This window comes from Cloeon dipterum, chromosome 1 (assembly GCF_949628265.1).
Source record: "Cloeon dipterum chromosome 1, ieCloDipt1.1, whole genome shotgun sequence".
In the NCBI taxonomy this organism is placed as follows: Eukaryota; Metazoa; Arthropoda; class Insecta; order Ephemeroptera; family Baetidae; genus Cloeon; species Cloeon dipterum.
The window spans coordinates 19022680-19039900 of record NC_088786.1 but is presented as its reverse complement, the minus strand read 5'-3'; the positions used below and the strand labels follow the sequence as shown (position 1 = coordinate 19039900).

Genomic DNA, 17221 nt, shown 5'->3' with positions numbered 1-17221 from the left:
AGTTGTTGATTTATTTCAGCTGAGTCACCTCATCAAACAATTATTTAATCTCATGATCGAATTCCTTGAAGAATGGTACAAGAAATAAAAGCCAACAACTAGCAAGATCTTACCGCAAATAATTGCGGAAAAATGAAAGACATATTTCATTTCAATTGATATTTTTTTTTTGTGGAAATCATGCAGATATAATAATTTTCTTTTTGTGCAAGAATATCGCTATCAAGGCCCAAATAAAAACGCTCCAGCAGGAATCGATGAGACGGATAAAGTGGGTGTCCATTTTTCCAAAAGCGAAGTGCCACGGTAAAATATTTGATGCAACTTTGCTACCAATGTACAAAGCGAGGCAGTTCAATCCTAAAAATAAAATGAATTTAGGTTCACTGAAGAGGTTTGAAAAAGGCAATGAAATGCGTACCAAGAGAAACTAGGGGGAATCCATTCCACAGTTGAATCTTGTCAATTAGGTAGATGAACAAAGTGAAGCAAATGAATGCTACGCCTGCAGTCACAAAAGAGTAGGAAGTGTTCCTAAAAACAACAATTTTTATTTCACGAAAATTGAATTTACAATGACTATATAAATCCCATATAGATGATCAACAAGGAATGGAAAGCTAAAATTTTACAAAAGAAAAATTATATTCACACTTGTTCTTGTACTATACATCAGCTGTTTCACCAATGTAAAATTCAAGCAACAGAATTAGCTGCAGGGGATTTTGAATCAGCGATCCTTGAAAACATCTCCCTGCACTCATCTCTAAGTGCAAACGCAAACGACAAGTTAGAAAGTCTAGACAACCGCGCAACTCGCATCTCCGTGTGATAAAAATCTCCTCTCTTATTGCAAAATTCAGCTAATTAGCCAAAAAGGTATTTCTTTATTTGACAATGAGCTATTTTCCAGGAGTAAAAGACACAAAAGAGCTATAACTCCTACATTCTAATAATTCTAAAAGGAAAAATACAAATTTCTTGTACCTTCTTCAAAGCTGCTAACTACCATCCAGTAAAGAGGATTTCCAATAAGGAAAAAAGTACCGTGAAATTTATTTTTAATCACCCCAAATAGTTGTACTGTTATTCATTTTTAAATTATACAATTTTCCTGCTTTGTTGCCGAAAAACACGATGGAAAATTGTGCGCTTACCAGAGTTGTTTGTTGATGGGTATGGCATTACTGAAGTGCAGAACCAAACCGAGAAAAATGCAGATAAAGCCCCAAGAGAGCAGCCGGTTCTTTCTCGCCGACCAGCCGTGGTGCATGACCAGGATGGTTCCTGCCTGGACGCCCAGGATCATCGTCAGCAGAGACGGGAGGTTGCCTACACATATGAGATTAAAAATTTGTTGAGACGACGTAACCATCGCATAACTCACTAAAAGGTCCTTCAGGGTCGAAAACCTTGACCTTGTAAACGTCCTTGGTGGTCGGGGCGTCGAACAAATGACGCTCGTCGTGCAGCAGTTTGTCCACATAGCCAAAAGTTCCACCGGTGCAGTTGAAATACTTGCCCCCCTCGCTTATTCCGCCAGGCCCCACGTAGCCACTGTGCAATTAATTTTAAATTGTTGAAAATTTTCAAGATTTTATTCGTTGATTGCATACGTAGGACATCCAGGGATGGGCAAGAAGAAAACTAGGCAGAGATACAGCAAGTGGATCACGCCGTGAATAACCCATTGAGGCAGCAAAACTCGGATATCACTGTGGCTTCCAGAGTACTATTCAAAATTAAAGAAAGGCTGTGTTGTATTGTTAAATTATGAATCAACGAACTTTTTATAGAAGGTTGTTAAATCATTTTAACTATAATCGATGTTATCAAAAAGGGTTTAGTTTTTCGCTTTTGCAATAATGTCAGATTAACACTCAACTATAAAATAATGCATTTAATATATGTCATACTTCCTTGTAGGTTTTGGGCCAGGACAAAACGAAAATGCCGCCAGCAAAGAGGTACATGAAGGCAATCCTTTGTAAAACGCCATAGTAACGTATCGTCTCTAGTTGCACTCCTTGAATCACGCTGTTTACCATCAAGCCGAGCACAAACAGAAAGATGAAGCGCTATACGTAAAATTGTTAACAATAATTTAATTTTAACCGTGCCTATTGCGATAAAACTTACTTTGAAGATTTCTAACAATATTTCTCCTCTCGGCTCCCCGTTCTCCAAAACGTTTTTAAATTTGAGAGGAATACAGACTGCAGTAATCCAAAGGAACCTGTGCATTTGGTTTAGAATGAAAAGTATTATTTGCTGTGTTGAGAAATGTTTTTACCAGGGGAAAGGCAACTCGGCGATTGGCATTCCTTCCCAGACAGCGTGCCCTATATTTTGGTAGCCGCCCATGAAGCCATTGCTGAACAGCAGAAGTACAACGCAAACACTAATGGATCAGTGAGTGCTGCGCGTTTAGTTTTTCAGTTTTTTTTCACGCGTATGTTTTACAAAGTAATGGTCATATAAATAATGGAATTTCAAGCAACTCAACTTCAAAAGCCGACTGAAACCAACTGTTTTGGCCCTTTATCTTACAAAATATTAATTTCTATCAGGATTTTGCATAAATTTATTTTATTTTTTACACCACAAATGAACTTGAAACTATTTTTGGTGGAACAGATTTTTTAATAGTTATTGTTATAACTTGATGTAACATTTAACAAAAGGATGAAAGTTAAATGTTATAATTTTTAGGCCACTGTCATATGAGTAAAATTGAGTCAAAATAAATAAATAAATAATTCGTTTTAATCGATTTTTTTTAAAAAATACTATTTTGAATTAAAATTATTTCACGTGTTTTCAAATTCTTGGAATAATTAAAATACAAATTTTGTCAATCATGAACACTGGAAAGCAATCATTTAAAGGTTGTATTATTAGTAGGGTTGGGAAACTTAGACTGTTTTATTGTGCAAAATAGTCGACTATTTTTAGACGCTTTTTGTAGATGAGAATACACAATTTTAATAAATATTGTGAATCGACAAATTTGAAATTTTACTGAAATTCAAATTTAAACCATTCAAATTAAAATAATACCAACTTCTAGAGGCAAAAACAAATTAGACTTCTACATATTTTTTTCGTCTTTTTGGCTTCTACATAATTAGTTAATTAGATAATACAGTATCGGTACATTTTTTCAACAATGAATTTTGTTGAATTACATAAAAAACTTGCAAGTATTTACAAAATTGGGCACCTATTATGAATAATATTTAAAGGGCATGTGTGGTAATTAAAAAAACACATGCTAAAAGTTAACTCACCCTCTGAAGGCATCGAGTGATTTCAGTCTGTTCGTGAGTTTTTTGACCTGGCTGCCACCCTTGTTTACAGTACTATATTCGCCTTTGCTCTCAGTGTCCGAATTCCGCGCATCAGCCTTGTGCGAACGATTCCAGCACTTCCACAGGTAATAGCAGCCGGATGTAAGGGCGAGAAAAATGATGGACATCATCGCTACCGCGAACACAGCTATACGCCGAGCGACAACGGTTGCCTTATTTTGTTAATTAAATGCTATTATTTTTTTACGCAAGACGATGTCGACGGAAGGCTGGACGGTCTCAATTCGGCACTCGGTTTTATTTCCATTCGCAGAGATGATAAGGTCGTAAATGCCGAACTCGCCAAAGCTCGTTTGGTGAGAGCACTCGAGCACTTTTGCGTGGTAGTCCACGAGGTCGAAGGTGGTGCCGGCGTTTTCGTTCAACACCAGCATGTCCAGGTCGTACACAGAGCTGATTTTGACGGTTGATGAGTTGTGTGCTGCGACTTCACTCAGCAGCGAGTATTGGGTGCACTGATCAAACGAGATTTTTCATTAAAAGCGGAGTTAATAAAGAGCTGGAAAACTGAATTATCAGAAGCGTGAGTAATTAAGATCACCACAACAATTATTACACGCCAGAGTTAAAACAACCAAGTTTTATTTTTTACAATGATTCAAATTGTAATAATTTTAAATGCCAAAAAAGATTTAAAAGAAAAATAAATAAAACTCATAGGCCTAAATTGCAATTTATTGCAAACAGTTAATACTAACAAAATTTTAAGCTACAAGAGAATCCGCACCACGAGTAATGCTGATTATTTCAAACAAAAAATGCCAATATAGTTAATTTTAAATTTTATGTCAAATCTCTGTTGCACAGAATTTCATAATAACCGTACAAAAAAATATGAAAACAATTTCAATCCTACAGCATTAATTTAATTAATACAAAAAAAAATTAAATTAATATAATCCATCTCGCCTTGAAACATGGTTGACGCTGAAAGTAGACCCACGTGTTTTTGCTGAGCCGCGAGGAGAGGTTGAGGAAGGCCTGGTCGAGGCCCAGGTCGTGCAGCTGGAGCCCCCTGATGGGCTCCCACGAGCGGCCCTCGATCCACGTGTACGGAAACATGAATAAAGAAGGATAAAACAGCGCCTCGCGCCGTTGCCTCCTTATATTATGTGAAGTTCCCCCCACCTCTCTCAAAAAGCTCCTTCCGCATAGAGCACTTGCATGTTTAGATATCCTCTCAGCTTTGACTTCTCAAATAATGCACTATTTATCAACGATTCAACTATATTTATCCTGTGTTTGAACAGAGATATATTTATTTGAGAAGAAATTTCGTCATAATAATTCATGTTACACACCGCACAGGAAGTCTTACTAAACCGCTCAATAATCAACATGATTATTTAAAAAAAAAAAAAATTACGGCAAAAAGGTTTTTAAAAATGAAAAGACTGTGTTGGCGCGTTTTAACAAACAATATAGCACGTCGTCCTAGAGCTCAAAACAAAACTTAGATTTTCGCGAATAATTTGTTATGACAACAAACAATAAAATCAAGAATCTTGGTTAAAATGCGTACATTTACGGCCAGTTGTACCTGAGCTTATTAAAAGTGCAAATTTAATTTGATCTAGTAAGCAGCCAACACGCTAGAAAATTAATTCTCTGCGGAGAGGATATTATGTTTCTTTTATACGAAAGAATGAGCTCCCAGCGGCAACGCGATGCATGCCCCGGCTATCCATAATAAAACACTGCTTTGAAGATAAAATTCATACAAATTAAGTTAAAATAAAAACCTTCAAAAAAAAAAATTATACTAAATTGTATTTTTAATCAAATTTGTTAATTTTCAATAAATTTAATTTCCTTCGCAAAAGATATCGTGGAACTAAATAGCTCATTTATTGATCTTTTGAAATAAAAATTCTAGGAAATGGAACGCTTTCTTGACCTAATTGAACCATTCACTTTTCTATTGATGTTGTAACGTGACCACGAGGATGGCTGATTCCTAAAACGCAGCCGCACGCGAACATGAGGACTGCCTGTCGGCGCACGCAACCTGTACGACAGGTGACTTTTGCTCTCCACTCGTCGCTGCAGCGGCTATCGTATTCACTATGTAGCCCTGCAGCAGCCGATGCGACACGAGTGTTTAGGCTAGATAGCAAAGCGATCTCACGCCTGAGGTATTTTATTTTATTAGTGAATTGATTTTAACCGTGTGCTAAAAAAAGTAGTTTTAACGTGAATTCTTATAAGTCATGTGCCCCTTTCCAGCTCTTGCACCACTCGTGATTGTAAAGCTGTTGGCCGAGGGCACGTTAAGCGTGTGTTGATATATAAATTACGATTTGAACCCGTATGGGGTAAGCTGATTAATTTGTTCTTAATTTGTTCTTGTTGTTTTAATATTATTATTTTATGATACTTTATTCTTAATGTGTGCCTTATTGCATTTTAATATGTTTCAATTATTATAAAATTACTTTGTCGGAAAAATGTGAAATTCTAAAGATTTATTGTATTTTACAGTTCAAATTCCACTTCAATACATACTACTTGGTCAATAAAAAGCACGCATATAAGGAATATTTGAGGTGTTTGACTATCATACGCAGCCCACTTATTCGAGCACCAACACGAGAATGCAGCTCGTTTTTTTACCGATTGTTAATTAATTAGGTGATTAGGTGATCGCTCACACACACGCACGCACGCACGCACGCACGCACGCACGCACGCACGCACGCACGCACGCACGCACGCACGCACGCACGCACGCACGCACGCGCGCACGCACACGCACACGCACACGTGTGCACGCTTGCATATTGATATATATCAATGCTTAAATCTGAAAAATGGTTTTTTTCGAATATAAAGGAATTGCATGAACATATGTAACAATGAATTGTGTGTTATGCAACATAGAATTAGCAGAGATAGATTAGCATTGGCAGTAAATCTACGAGAAAAATCCGGAAGTCTAACAACTGTGTCGTGAATCAAAGCCTCTTTAATTCCCAAAAACGCATTTTCTTATTCTTCTGACCAAACGAAAGAGTGTTAACAAAAATAATGAATAAATAAATCTTGATCATAACTTACGTTTCTATGCTAATTCTGTATTGCACAACCTAAAATTCATTGTTACAAACAGAACAAGAATAATATTTGAAATTATATATTATATTTTCTAAAGAGTAGAACAAACATAAGGAGTGCAACATGATTCACTCACTTCACCGCTATTTTTTCATGCTAAACTATTGAAACAAAATGTTATTTATCATGATGTCTCTATGTATTCATATTTATATTCACTTTTTTATTTTGTGAAACAAGAAGGTAGTTGCATTTAAAGCTGTTGTTTCACTGCACGGTATTTTTTGTGACACCAGTGATGACAGTTCATCGTGTTCATTTATTCGGTATCTTATAGACGATATATTCTGGTTAAAAAATGCAACTTCCGATTAAAACCACAAACCTTTCCAAAGAGTATATACATGCAGCGAAACCGAATGCCTAAAGGAAAACTTAGTTAATTAGTGGAAAGCTAACAATTAGTGACACGCACGCATGACAAAAGATTTTTCACTCGTATTATCACATGAAAATTATGCACTTTATTATATTTCAAGCTAAGATTTTGGCTTATATAAGAGTTATGATGACAATCATATTGATTGGCAGAAATGGATGAGTTAAGTGCCGTGTTCGCACTGGACAGAACACACATACGTAAAAATTATGAGTTTCCCACACACAATATTTTTGAAGATATGCTATAACGCAAATATATACAAATTAAACTGAGAAAATGATTGAAATTTGTGTGTTAAAACACTCATTCTATATTACCATACATTGACGAGATCGCATGGCACGCAAAAGACATATCTGTTCTACGCCCGATCCCGCAGACAAAACCACCAAGAGGCACTTTCAATTTCACACGTATAAACTCGCCCAGAAATTATATTTATCTTTAAAAAGGATTCACCGGGCAAGATAAACTCAATTTCCCAAACTGTGGAAGAAAACCGACGTCAACAAGAAAAAAACGAGGAATTGACTATTTTGTCAAACGAAGATACCCCGTACCACCCCCCTCAAGACGCCTAGCGGTTGTATCCCGAGCCAGAGCTCAGAAATTTCATCATCCGTGGAATGCTTATATTGATTATAAAATTGAAAATATCTGCGGCGGGACGTTGATTTCACCGACGGTAGTTTTGACTGGTATAGGCGTAAAGAAATGATGAAATCGATTTAAAAAGTTATTTTTAGCTGCACATTTTGCCTTTATGAATCAGAAGCAGAAGACTTCATAGTTTATCTTGGGTTGTATGATAAATAAAGACAAAGATGAGCTACTGGTGTCCAGAGAAGATTGGTTTTTACCTTCCACGTAAATTATTTCAATCCATAATAATCTTGACATCGTTTAGGTTAGCAATCTGATCGTGCACCCAAAATATGACCCTGCGAGATTGATCAGTGACGTCGGACTCATGATTTTGAACAAAAAAATTGATATAACCAAATATGTCCAACTGATTTGCCTTTGGAACAACGACTCTAACTTGAATCGCGTGGCTGGAACTAAAGCTATGGTATGGGATGTACGTGAATTCAAGAAAGAGATCTATAATTTTTGTTTATTTTCTACTGAAGGCGGTTGTGTTTGGGTTTGCTGTAAACTACACGTTTCCAGATGAACTGCAAGAAGCTCGACTGCCGATTAGAGGTCACAAAGAGTGCTTCTTTTCAGATAAGAGGATTTTTGGGAAATATTTGCGGCCGGGGGACAACTTTTGCGCCGGATACACAAACGGTTAGCACACCCCTCAATTAGCAATTAATGATTTCTCAATTTTATTCATTAATGCAGGAATAACCGTCTGCAACGGGGACAGCGGAGGCAGCCTTTCCGTGGAAAAAACGGCCGTTGGTTCATCAGGGGCATATTGTCAGCTTTGGAAAATCGAAAAAAGTGGTGTTTGAAGGAGAAAAAAGATGGTTGTGTCACCCAAATCACTATACATTGTTCACTGACGTCGCAAATTACATGGACTGGATCGTGGAAAACACGCCGTAAATTTCTTTCCGAAATTAAATGTTAATTTGTTTGAAAAGTGGGAAGAACGATCGATAGTTTTTTAAGATAAAAATATAGCCAGACAACATAATAATCTATTAACAAAATATTTTCTATGGTTTTAAGAATAAAATGTTTTAAATTTTTGAATGCTCGGCTTTATATAATAATCCTATAAACACGATATTATTTTGTGCTTTTATCAGAACACATTTCAGAGAAGAGAAATCTGTATCCTTTCATCCATGGCCTGGTCACACACAAAAAGAGTTTTTGTGCCGAAAATTGCGGGACTGAAAACGACGTAAAAAAGTTTTATTTTATTTTAATTCCTTCAGAGTATTTGGATATTTTTCGTAACTTTGCTCAACATAGACAGACACGCTGTGCTTTTTTCAAAGGCAGTTTTCTCCCGAGAGTGGCCTACTAGAGTTATTTTCTGCAACGCATCATTGTAATTTTCCCCTGAACTATATGTTTTCATGCGCCCCTCCCTGCACTCGAAGAGTGAGGAGGAGGCAGTTGTTTTGCGTTACATTTCAAAGGCCATGATCGCTTGAGACGCAAACGAGGAGAGAGTTGCCGATTGTGCTGCCTGCCCACTGTTTGAGACAGACAACTGCAGATATAATTTGCGCCATCGGAGATAAAAATGGCAATATATTGCCAGACACGACCGGTTTTTGCCTTTAAATATGAGCAAGTTTGCGACCAGCTGGTCGCCGAAGAAGCACCGGTTGACCGGCTCTCGTCATTTCATTCAGTATATCTGCGTCATCAATTTTGGGCAGAAGAAATAAAAAAATCCAGTTGCTAGTAAATGGGCCGTGCCTCTCACTGCGGGCGTGATTGCGTTGTCTCTGTTTTTATTTAACGCTACTATTTCATTTCCTCAAAACATAAAATGTTAATTTTCACACGGCGCTTTTGCAAAATTGAATAAATTTTATAAGGGTTGTCAGAAGAGCACTTTGGATGTTGAATTATGGGACCTACTGTGTACGACTCTTTTATTCCTTTTACCGCGTCCTCCACGCCGCACCTTTGTTCAGGCAGCTGCTCTCACGTGAGAAAATAAATTCCAGCCTAAAGCCGCGCTGCTCACAACACGACGTGTGCTTTTTTCAAGATATTCTTTGACTCTTGCAGAGAGAGAGAGAGAGAAAGAAATTCAAAACAGGTAGAAATTAGAATATGGCTTTTATGACTCGTAAAAAAAGCAAAAAAGCACAAGGCTGGTTTTGGGGGCGTTGCCAGCTGGGAGGCAAAGACATTTTAATTAAATATCTTTTAATCTGTAACCAGCGACCGGCATAAGAAGCATGCCCGGCGGAAAGCAAAAACAACGAGATTGGCAGGCGCTAAGAGAAGAGCAAAAATCGATCTGGGAAAAAGATGCGCCATATAATACTAATTATCCAGCTACTGCGGCCGCGCGCCTTTCATCACACGTCGTGATCCTTTTCTGGAAACTTCAACACTCTTGCAACAAACCTGATACCATAATATATTGAAAATTCTTTAATTCAGATTGTTTATACCGCACCAAGAACATTAATAAAATCTTATATTTTCATTTTTTCCCTTAAGGCATAGCATTTCCGAGAAGCAAAATAACCTAACTCCACTTCCGATCATTAAAATCTCCTCTCAATTATTGCTTAATAGACATAAAATTATGATTTATAATTCTTGCAGTCTCTCGAGATGTGAATTCAACAGTGAAAATTTTCCCAAATTACCAGACTATTTTTCAGTTCGAAATTCAAATTTGGTAAAAAAAGTTAGTAAAAAGCCAATATTTGAGATGGCAAATCGATCGAAAGCATCGAAAGAGCCATTTAATTGAATTGATTGTAATGTAATAAATTGCATGTATTAAAAACACCTTGTAACATTAAAAAAAGAAAAATATTACTTGTATGATTTATAATAGTATTTGGTTGACGGCTCAATGAAAAAAAAAATCGGGGAAAATCATCAATAAAGTATGTAATAAAAAGCTCCTGATGCCTAAGGCCTCACAAGCATAGTATCAAATCCAATTTAATCAAAACCATATAAATTGACAGCCTCGTATAAACCACTAAAAACAAGAATGAAAACTCACTCTATCGTTGATGAGCGAAAAAACAAATGCCACGACCAGTCTTCCTTTCATCAACACAATGTTTTGTTCAAAATGTCACAAGTCAAAATATAATTATACTATTAAAAAAGCTAATTCAATTTTTGTTGTAGAAGAAAATAAATTTCCTTGTATACCTTACTTCAAATAAATCGTCGTCAAGATTTTGGGGCTGGAGGTGCCATAAACTTTTTTCGTATATGATGAACTAAAATTAAGGTTAAGATGCAAAGAGTCAAAAAGACATAATATCCCAAAAATATTTGAAAAAAAACTGCATGATGAATTACTATTTCAACGTGATGCAAACTCGTTTATTGTTTGAACTTTTACACTATCTCTGGAGAGAGAAAAAATGAATTTTTAGTTGAAGCTTAAAAAAGTCAGCGATATGCACGCGGTAGTGTTTTGTGCTGCTGTCCATTGTAAGAAACTGAGGAATTGAGTTTGTGGAAGGTGTTTTCCAGCGAAATAAAATAAGTGAATTTTGTTAGTAGTTGGTTTATTGAAGTCCATAATTTGGACTGAAATATATATGTATATATGCTTTACAATAATTACAATATGCAAAGAGCGTGTCAATAATATAACAATAATTATCACAGTAAAAATAATAGTCTTACCCCATTAGCGTCTTCGGGTCTAATAATTACTTCAGGTATTCGTTGCCCGCTTGAGCGGCACCTGGCCAGAGATCTTGAGAGTGACATGACCGGTTGCGAGTTGCGAGCGAGGGTAAGCGGTCAGTAAGGAGTATTACAAAGAGGGCAAAGGAGAAGCGCTTATCATAAAGAAAGAGTGACAACAGGCGATATGATCGAGAAAAAAAATATAATCACGAGAATATTCGTGGCGGGACGCCTACAAGCTTGACATTACCAGACAAGTCCCATTGCTCAGCAGAAAAGGTGAAATTTATAGAAACTTGCAAGCGGTGACTAGCCCGAACGTTAATGAGTGGAGAGGAACGTAAACAAACTACATATAAATTATCTTATTTTATAACAGAAAGAATTTTTATTCATTTATTTGGCTCTGCCTGATAAGCATAGGCAATTACAGATCTCCTTTCAGTCAAGGTGCTGGGACTGGTTTGTCCAAGCTCAGGGTCCAGGTACGGTCCCTGCCACGTCCTACTGGCCAGCAAAGAGCCCACAGATAGGTTGGCTACCCTCAGGTTGTCTTCCATGGAAATTAATACAAAGATCCAGAGCTATAAAATGTTTTACTTTTTTCGAAGGGTTTTTGAGTTTCAAAAATAACGATATTTTATAAATTCCTATTTTTTAGTGCTATTTCTAGAAAATATAATCATTGCTATGATTTTTTTGCAAAGTTCACACTAGTCATGCGATGAGATAACTTTTAAACACTTTTTACATATTTCAAAAATCGTATATATTCAATAATGCAATTAGTGTTTTATTTTATTTTAAATTATTGAGTCCTTCCTTAACCATCAAGATCTTTTACCGCAACTGATGCAGAAAAATGGACAAAACAAATTTCATTTCAACTGATATTTTTTGTTATAGTGGAAATCATACAGAGATAATAATTTTCTTTTTGTGCAAAAACATCGCTATCAAGGCCCAAATAAAAACGCTCCAGCAGGAATCGATGAGACGTATAAAGTGGGTGTCCATTTTTCCATAGGCGAAGTGCCACGGGAAAATATTTGATGCAACTTTGCTACCAATGTACAAAGCCAGACAGTTTAATCCTGAAAATAAAATGAATTTGCTCACTGAAGAGGTTTGAAAAATGCAATGAAATGCGTACCAAGAGAAACTAGGGGGAATCCATTCCACAGTTGAATCTTGTCAATTAGGTAGATGAACAAAGTGAAGCAAATGAATGCTCCGCCTGCAGTCACCAAAGAGTAGGAAGTGTTCCTAAAATGACAATTTTTTATTTCACGAAAATTGAATTTACAATGACTATATAAACCCCCATATAGATGATCAACAAGGAATGGAAAGCTAAAATTTTACAAAAGAAAAATTATATTCACACATGTTCTTGTACTATACATCAGCTGTTTCTCCAATGTAAAATTCAAACAACAGAATTAGCTGCAGGGGATTTTGAATCAGCGATCCTTGAAAACATCTGCCTGCACTCATCTCTATTAAGTGCAAACGCAAACGACAAGTTAGAAAGTTTAGACAACCGCGCAACTCGCATCTCCGTGTGTGATAAAAATCTCTCTTACTGCAAAATTCAACTAATTATTAGCCAAAAAAGCTATAACTCCTAAAACATTCTAATAATTCTAGAAGGAAAAATACAAATTTTTTGTACCTTCTTCAAAGCTGCTAACTACCATCCAGTAAAGAGGATTTCCAATAAGGAAAAAAGTACCGTGAAATTTATTTTTAATCACCCCAAATAGTTTTATTTTTATTCATTTTTAAATTATACAATTTTCGTGCGTTGTTGCCGAAAAATACGATGGAAAATTTTGTGCTTACCAGAGTTGTTTGTTGATAGGTATGGCATTACTGAAGTGCAGAACCAAACCGAGAAAAATGCAGATAAAGCCCCAAGAGAGCAGCCGGTTCTTTCTCGCCGACCAGCCGTGGTGCATGACCAGGATAGTTCCTGCCTGGACGCCCAGGATCATCGTCAGCAGAGACGGGAGGTTGCCTACACAAATGAGATTAAAAATTTGTTGCGACGACATAACCATCGCATTACTCACTAAAAGGTCCTTCAGGGTCGAAAACCTTGACCTTGTAAACGTCCTTGGTGGTCGGGGCGTCGAACAAATGACGCTCGTCGTGCAGCAGTTTGTCCACATAGCCAAATGTTCCACCGGTGCAGTTGAAATACTTGCCCCCCTCGCTTATTCCGCCAGGCCCCACGTAGCCACTGTGCAATAAATTTCAAATTGTTGAAAATTTTCAAAATTTTATTCGTTGATTGCATACGTAGGACATCCAGGGATGGGCAAGAAGAAAACTAGGCAGAGATACAGCAAGTGGATCACGCCGTGAATAACCCATTGAGGCAGCAAAACTCGGATGTCACTGTGGCTTCCAGAATACTATTCAAAATTAAAGAAAGGCTGTGTTGTATTGTTAAATTATGAATCAACGAAATTTATTATTGAAAGTTAATCAATTATTTTAACAGTAATCTGTAATCGATGCTACTGAAATTATAGGATTAAAAATAGAGGGATTATAAATTCCAATGTGTTTTTCGTTTCATATGTGTGCTAATGATTTTATATTTTAACCAGTTATTGTCACATTAAGTTTAACATTCATACAGGTCTTGCTTTAGATAATTCAATTCATTATAGTCGATTTACTGTGTATGTCTAAAATCCAAGCAAAAGGGATTTAGTTTTTCACTTTTGCAATAATTTCAGATTAACACTTAATTATAAAATAATGCATTTAATATATGTCATACTTCCTGGTAGTTTTTAGGCCAGGACAAAACGAAAATGCCGCCAGCAAAGAGGCACATGAAGGCAATCCTTTGCAAAACGCCATAGTAACGTATCGTCTCTAGTTGCACTCCTTGAATCACGCTGTTTACCATCAAGCCGAGCACAAACAGAAAGACGAAGCGCTATACGTAAAATTTTTTACAATAATTTAATTTGAATCGTGCCTATTGCGATCAAACTTACTTTGAAGATTTCTAACAATATTTTTCCTCTCGGCTCCCCGTTCTCCATTACGTTTTTAAATTTGAGAGGAATACAGACTGCAGTAATCCAAAGGAACCTGTGCATTTGGTTTAGAATGAAAAGTATTATTTGCTGTGATGAAAAATGTTTTTACCAGGGGAAAGGCAACTCGGCGATTGGCATTCCTTCCCAGACAGCATGCTCCAATTTTTGGTAGCCACCCATGTAGCCATTGTAGAACAGCAGAGGCACAACGCAAAAACTGTTATGGATCAGTAAGACTTTAGATTTTTCAGTTTTTTTTTCACGTGGCACTTAAACCAATTGTTTCGTCCCTTTTCAGCAAAAATTTCACCGGGGCTAGTTTTTAAGACCTGTTGTTATACGTCAATAAGTTAGATAAATAGCTAATTTATTTTTGTCAAGAGTTTTTTCATTAAAAAAGCAACAAACGCAAAGTAAAATTATTTTACGTTTTACTCAGTTTTACTCGGACTTTAAAAAATGTTGGAATAATTAATCTGGATTCATCAACCATGAACCCTTAAAAACAATTAAAAGAGGTTTTATTATGAAACGAAATCGTTTTTAAATTACACAAATTTAAAATATATCATATTAAACTAATACCAACTTTTATCAAGCAAAAAAATTAGCCAACCATATCATATATAAATTGGGCACCTATTATGAATCATAATTAAAGGGCATGTGTGATAATTAAAATAAATATGCTAAAAGTTAACTCACCCTCTGAAGGCATCGAGTGATTTCAGTCTGTTCGTGAGCTTTTTGACCTTGCTGCCACCCTTGTTTATAGTATATTCGCTGTTGCTCTCAGTGTCCGAATTCCGCTCATCAGCCTTGTGCCAACGATTCCAGTGCTTCCACAGGTAATAGCAGCCGGAAGTAAGGGTGAGAAAAATGATGGACATCATCGCTACCGCGAACACAGCTATACGCCGAGCGACAAGGGTTGCCTTATTTGATAATAAAATGCTACTTTTAATTTTTACGCAAGACGATGTCGACGGGAGGCTGGACGGTCTCAATTCGGCACTCGGTTTCATTTCCATTCGCAGATATGATAAGGTCGTAAATGCCGAACTCGCCAAAGCTCGTTTGGTGAGAGCACTCGAGCACTTTTGCGTGGTAGTCCACGAGGTCGAAGGTGGTGCCGGCGTTTTCGTTCAACACCAGCATGTCCAGGTCGTACACAGAGCTGATTTTGACGGTTGATGAGTTGTGTGCTGCGACTTCGCTAAGCAGCGAGTATTGGGTGCACTGATCAAACGAGATTTTTCATAAAAAATGGGGACATTTTCGGATTTTAATAAAAAGCAGAAAAACTGGATTATCCTAAAGCGAGTAATTAAGAGCACCACAACAATTATTACACGCCAGCATTTTTCAGGCTTAGGCTTCTGTTAAGAGTAAACAATTCAAGTTATTCTTTACAATGATTCAAATTGTCATAATTTAAAATGCCAAAAAAAAAATTAAAAGAAAAAAAAAGAAAAACATCATAGAACTAAATGGTATTCTATTGTAAACAGAACTAAAACAAAATTTGAAGCTGCAAGAGTATCCGCACCACGAGCAATGCTTATTATAAAAAACCTATTTATCGCTCGGTGCTTTCGCTTTGGCACATGCCCAAACACATTCTTCCCTCTCGGCGGTGGCAATAATATTTCTGCGCGGAGGCTGCAACTAGCATAATAGGTTATATAGGGCTGTGAAATTTAGATGATTTTTTTCTGAGATTCCAATCGTTGTTATGGATAGAGAATGTTTAATTAAAGCACAAAATTCCAGAGATGGTGTCTGAAGAAGTAATAATATTCAATTAATTAAATGTTGATCGAAGTCTTTAATTTTATCTAACTTATCCACTGCATGAATTTTTAGTAAATATTTAAAATAATTACTGTCACAACCAAATTAAACTGATAGTGTCAAACAAGTACGGTTTAATTTATATTTATATTTCATGTCAGATCTCTGTTGAACAGAACTTAATAATAATTGTAGAAAAAATAAATCAAACAATTTCAATTTGTTAAATTAATGCAAAATATAGAAAATTAAAAGTCCATCTCGCCTTGAAACATGGTTGATGCTGAAAGTAGACCCACGTATTTTTGCTGAGCCGCGAGGAGAGGTTGAGGAAGGCCTGGTCGAGGCCCAGGTCGTGCAGCTGGAGCCCCCTGATGGGCTCCCACGAGCGGCCCTCGATCCACGTGTACGGGAACATCAATAGAGATGGACAAAAACGCGCCTCGCGCCGTTGCCTCCTTATATTATGTGAAGTTCCCCCTCACCTCTCTCAAAAAACTCTTTCCGCATATTGCACCTGCATGTTTAGATTGCTTCTATTTAGCTTTTATTTCTCAAATGCACTATTTACCAACGATTCAACTATATTTCTCCATTGTTTGATCAGGGAGAAATTTACTTGAGAAGAAATTTCGTCATAATAATTCATGTTACACACTGCATAGGAGGTCTTACTCAATAATCGACATGATTCTTTTAAAAATGAATTTTTAACGAAAAACTATTGAAAATTGAAATGGCTGTGTCTGCGCGTTTTTTTATAACCTTTGCCCAGCTCTTCCCGTGGGCTATGAGCTCATGACTTGGTCCCAGGCCCCAATAACACCGCCGGGCGGATAACATGGTGCCTGAGTGGCCCAAGTGGCCGCAAAGGAGCTTGGGCCCAATGTGGCCATCTTTTCACCTCTACTATCTAACAATATAGCCAGACCTAGAGCTCAAAGCGAAACTAAGATTTTCGCGAATATTTTGTGATGGCAATAAAACAAAACAATTAAATCAAGACCTTGGTTAAAATGCGCAACTTCACGGCCAGTTGAACCTGAGCTTATTTAGAGTGCAAATTTAATTTGATCTAGTACGCAGCCAACACGCTAGAAAAATTAATTATATGCGGAGAGGATGTTATTTTTACTTTTATGTGAAACATAATGAGCTGCCAATGGCAACGCGTTGCACGCCCA

The 17221-nt window shown here is 36.8% G+C and overlaps 2 protein-coding genes and 1 long non-coding RNA gene across 3 annotated transcripts; 1 reads left to right on the top strand and 2 right to left on the bottom strand.

Annotated features, from left to right (window-relative positions):
• Positions 1-155: 155 nt before the first annotated feature.
• LOC135934843 (heparan-alpha-glucosaminide N-acetyltransferase-like) lies at positions 156-4433 on the bottom strand. The gene is made up of 11 exons (XM_065476843.1): positions 4281-4433; positions 3559-3826; positions 3291-3498; positions 2294-2401; positions 2140-2236; positions 1917-2078; positions 1617-1732; positions 1388-1557; positions 1158-1332; positions 422-534; positions 156-360 (listed from the first exon to the last, which is right to left on the bottom strand). Exons 1-11 carry the CDS (start codon positions 4431-4433, stop codon positions 179-181), a joined length of 1752 nt encoding a protein of 583 aa, XP_065332915.1. The 3' UTR covers positions 156-178.
• Positions 4434-8005: 3572 nt separating this feature from the next.
• LOC135934813 (uncharacterized) lies at positions 8006-8574 on the top strand. Its single transcript, XR_010574143.1, has 2 exons — positions 8006-8160; positions 8218-8574. It is a non-coding gene; the product is annotated as an uncharacterized LOC135934813 (long non-coding RNA).
• Positions 8575-11939: 3365 nt separating this feature from the next.
• On the bottom strand, positions 11940-16495 carry LOC135946346 (heparan-alpha-glucosaminide N-acetyltransferase-like). The gene is made up of 11 exons (XM_065494560.1): positions 16303-16495; positions 15215-15482; positions 14949-15153; positions 14353-14460; positions 14199-14295; positions 13976-14137; positions 13486-13601; positions 13257-13426; positions 13027-13201; positions 12335-12447; positions 11940-12275 (listed from the first exon to the last, which is right to left on the bottom strand). The coding sequence occupies exons 1-11, from the start codon at positions 16453-16455 to the stop codon at positions 12094-12096; spliced, it is 1749 nt and encodes a 582-aa protein (XP_065350632.1). The 5' UTR covers positions 16456-16495; the 3' UTR covers positions 11940-12093.
• Between the last annotated feature and the right edge of the window lie 726 nt (positions 16496-17221).

Coding starts and splice junctions, on each gene's coding strand:
- LOC135946346 (XM_065494560.1), bottom strand. CDS start 16,455: ATGTTCCCGTACACGTGGATCGAGGGCCGCTCGTGGGAGCCCATCAGG. Junction 14,296..14,352: donor GCCGAGTTGCCTTTCCCCTG/GTAAAAACATTT, acceptor CCAAATGCACAG/GTTCCTTTGGATTACTGCAG. Junction 13,202..13,256: donor CGACCCTGAAGGACCTTTTA/GTGAGTAATGCG, acceptor TCATTTGTGTAG/GCAACCTCCCGTCTCTGCTG.
- LOC135934843 (XM_065476843.1), bottom strand. CDS start 4,433: ATGTTTCCGTACACGTGGATCGAGGGCCGCTCGTGGGAGCCCATCAGG. Junction 1,733..1,916: donor GGCCCAAAACCTACAAGGAA/GTATGACATATA, acceptor AATTTTGAATAG/TACTCTGGAAGCCACAGTGA. Junction 535..1,157: donor CCCATCAACAAACAACTCTG/GTAAGCGCACAA, acceptor TGTTGTTTTTAG/GAACACTTCCTACTCTTTTG.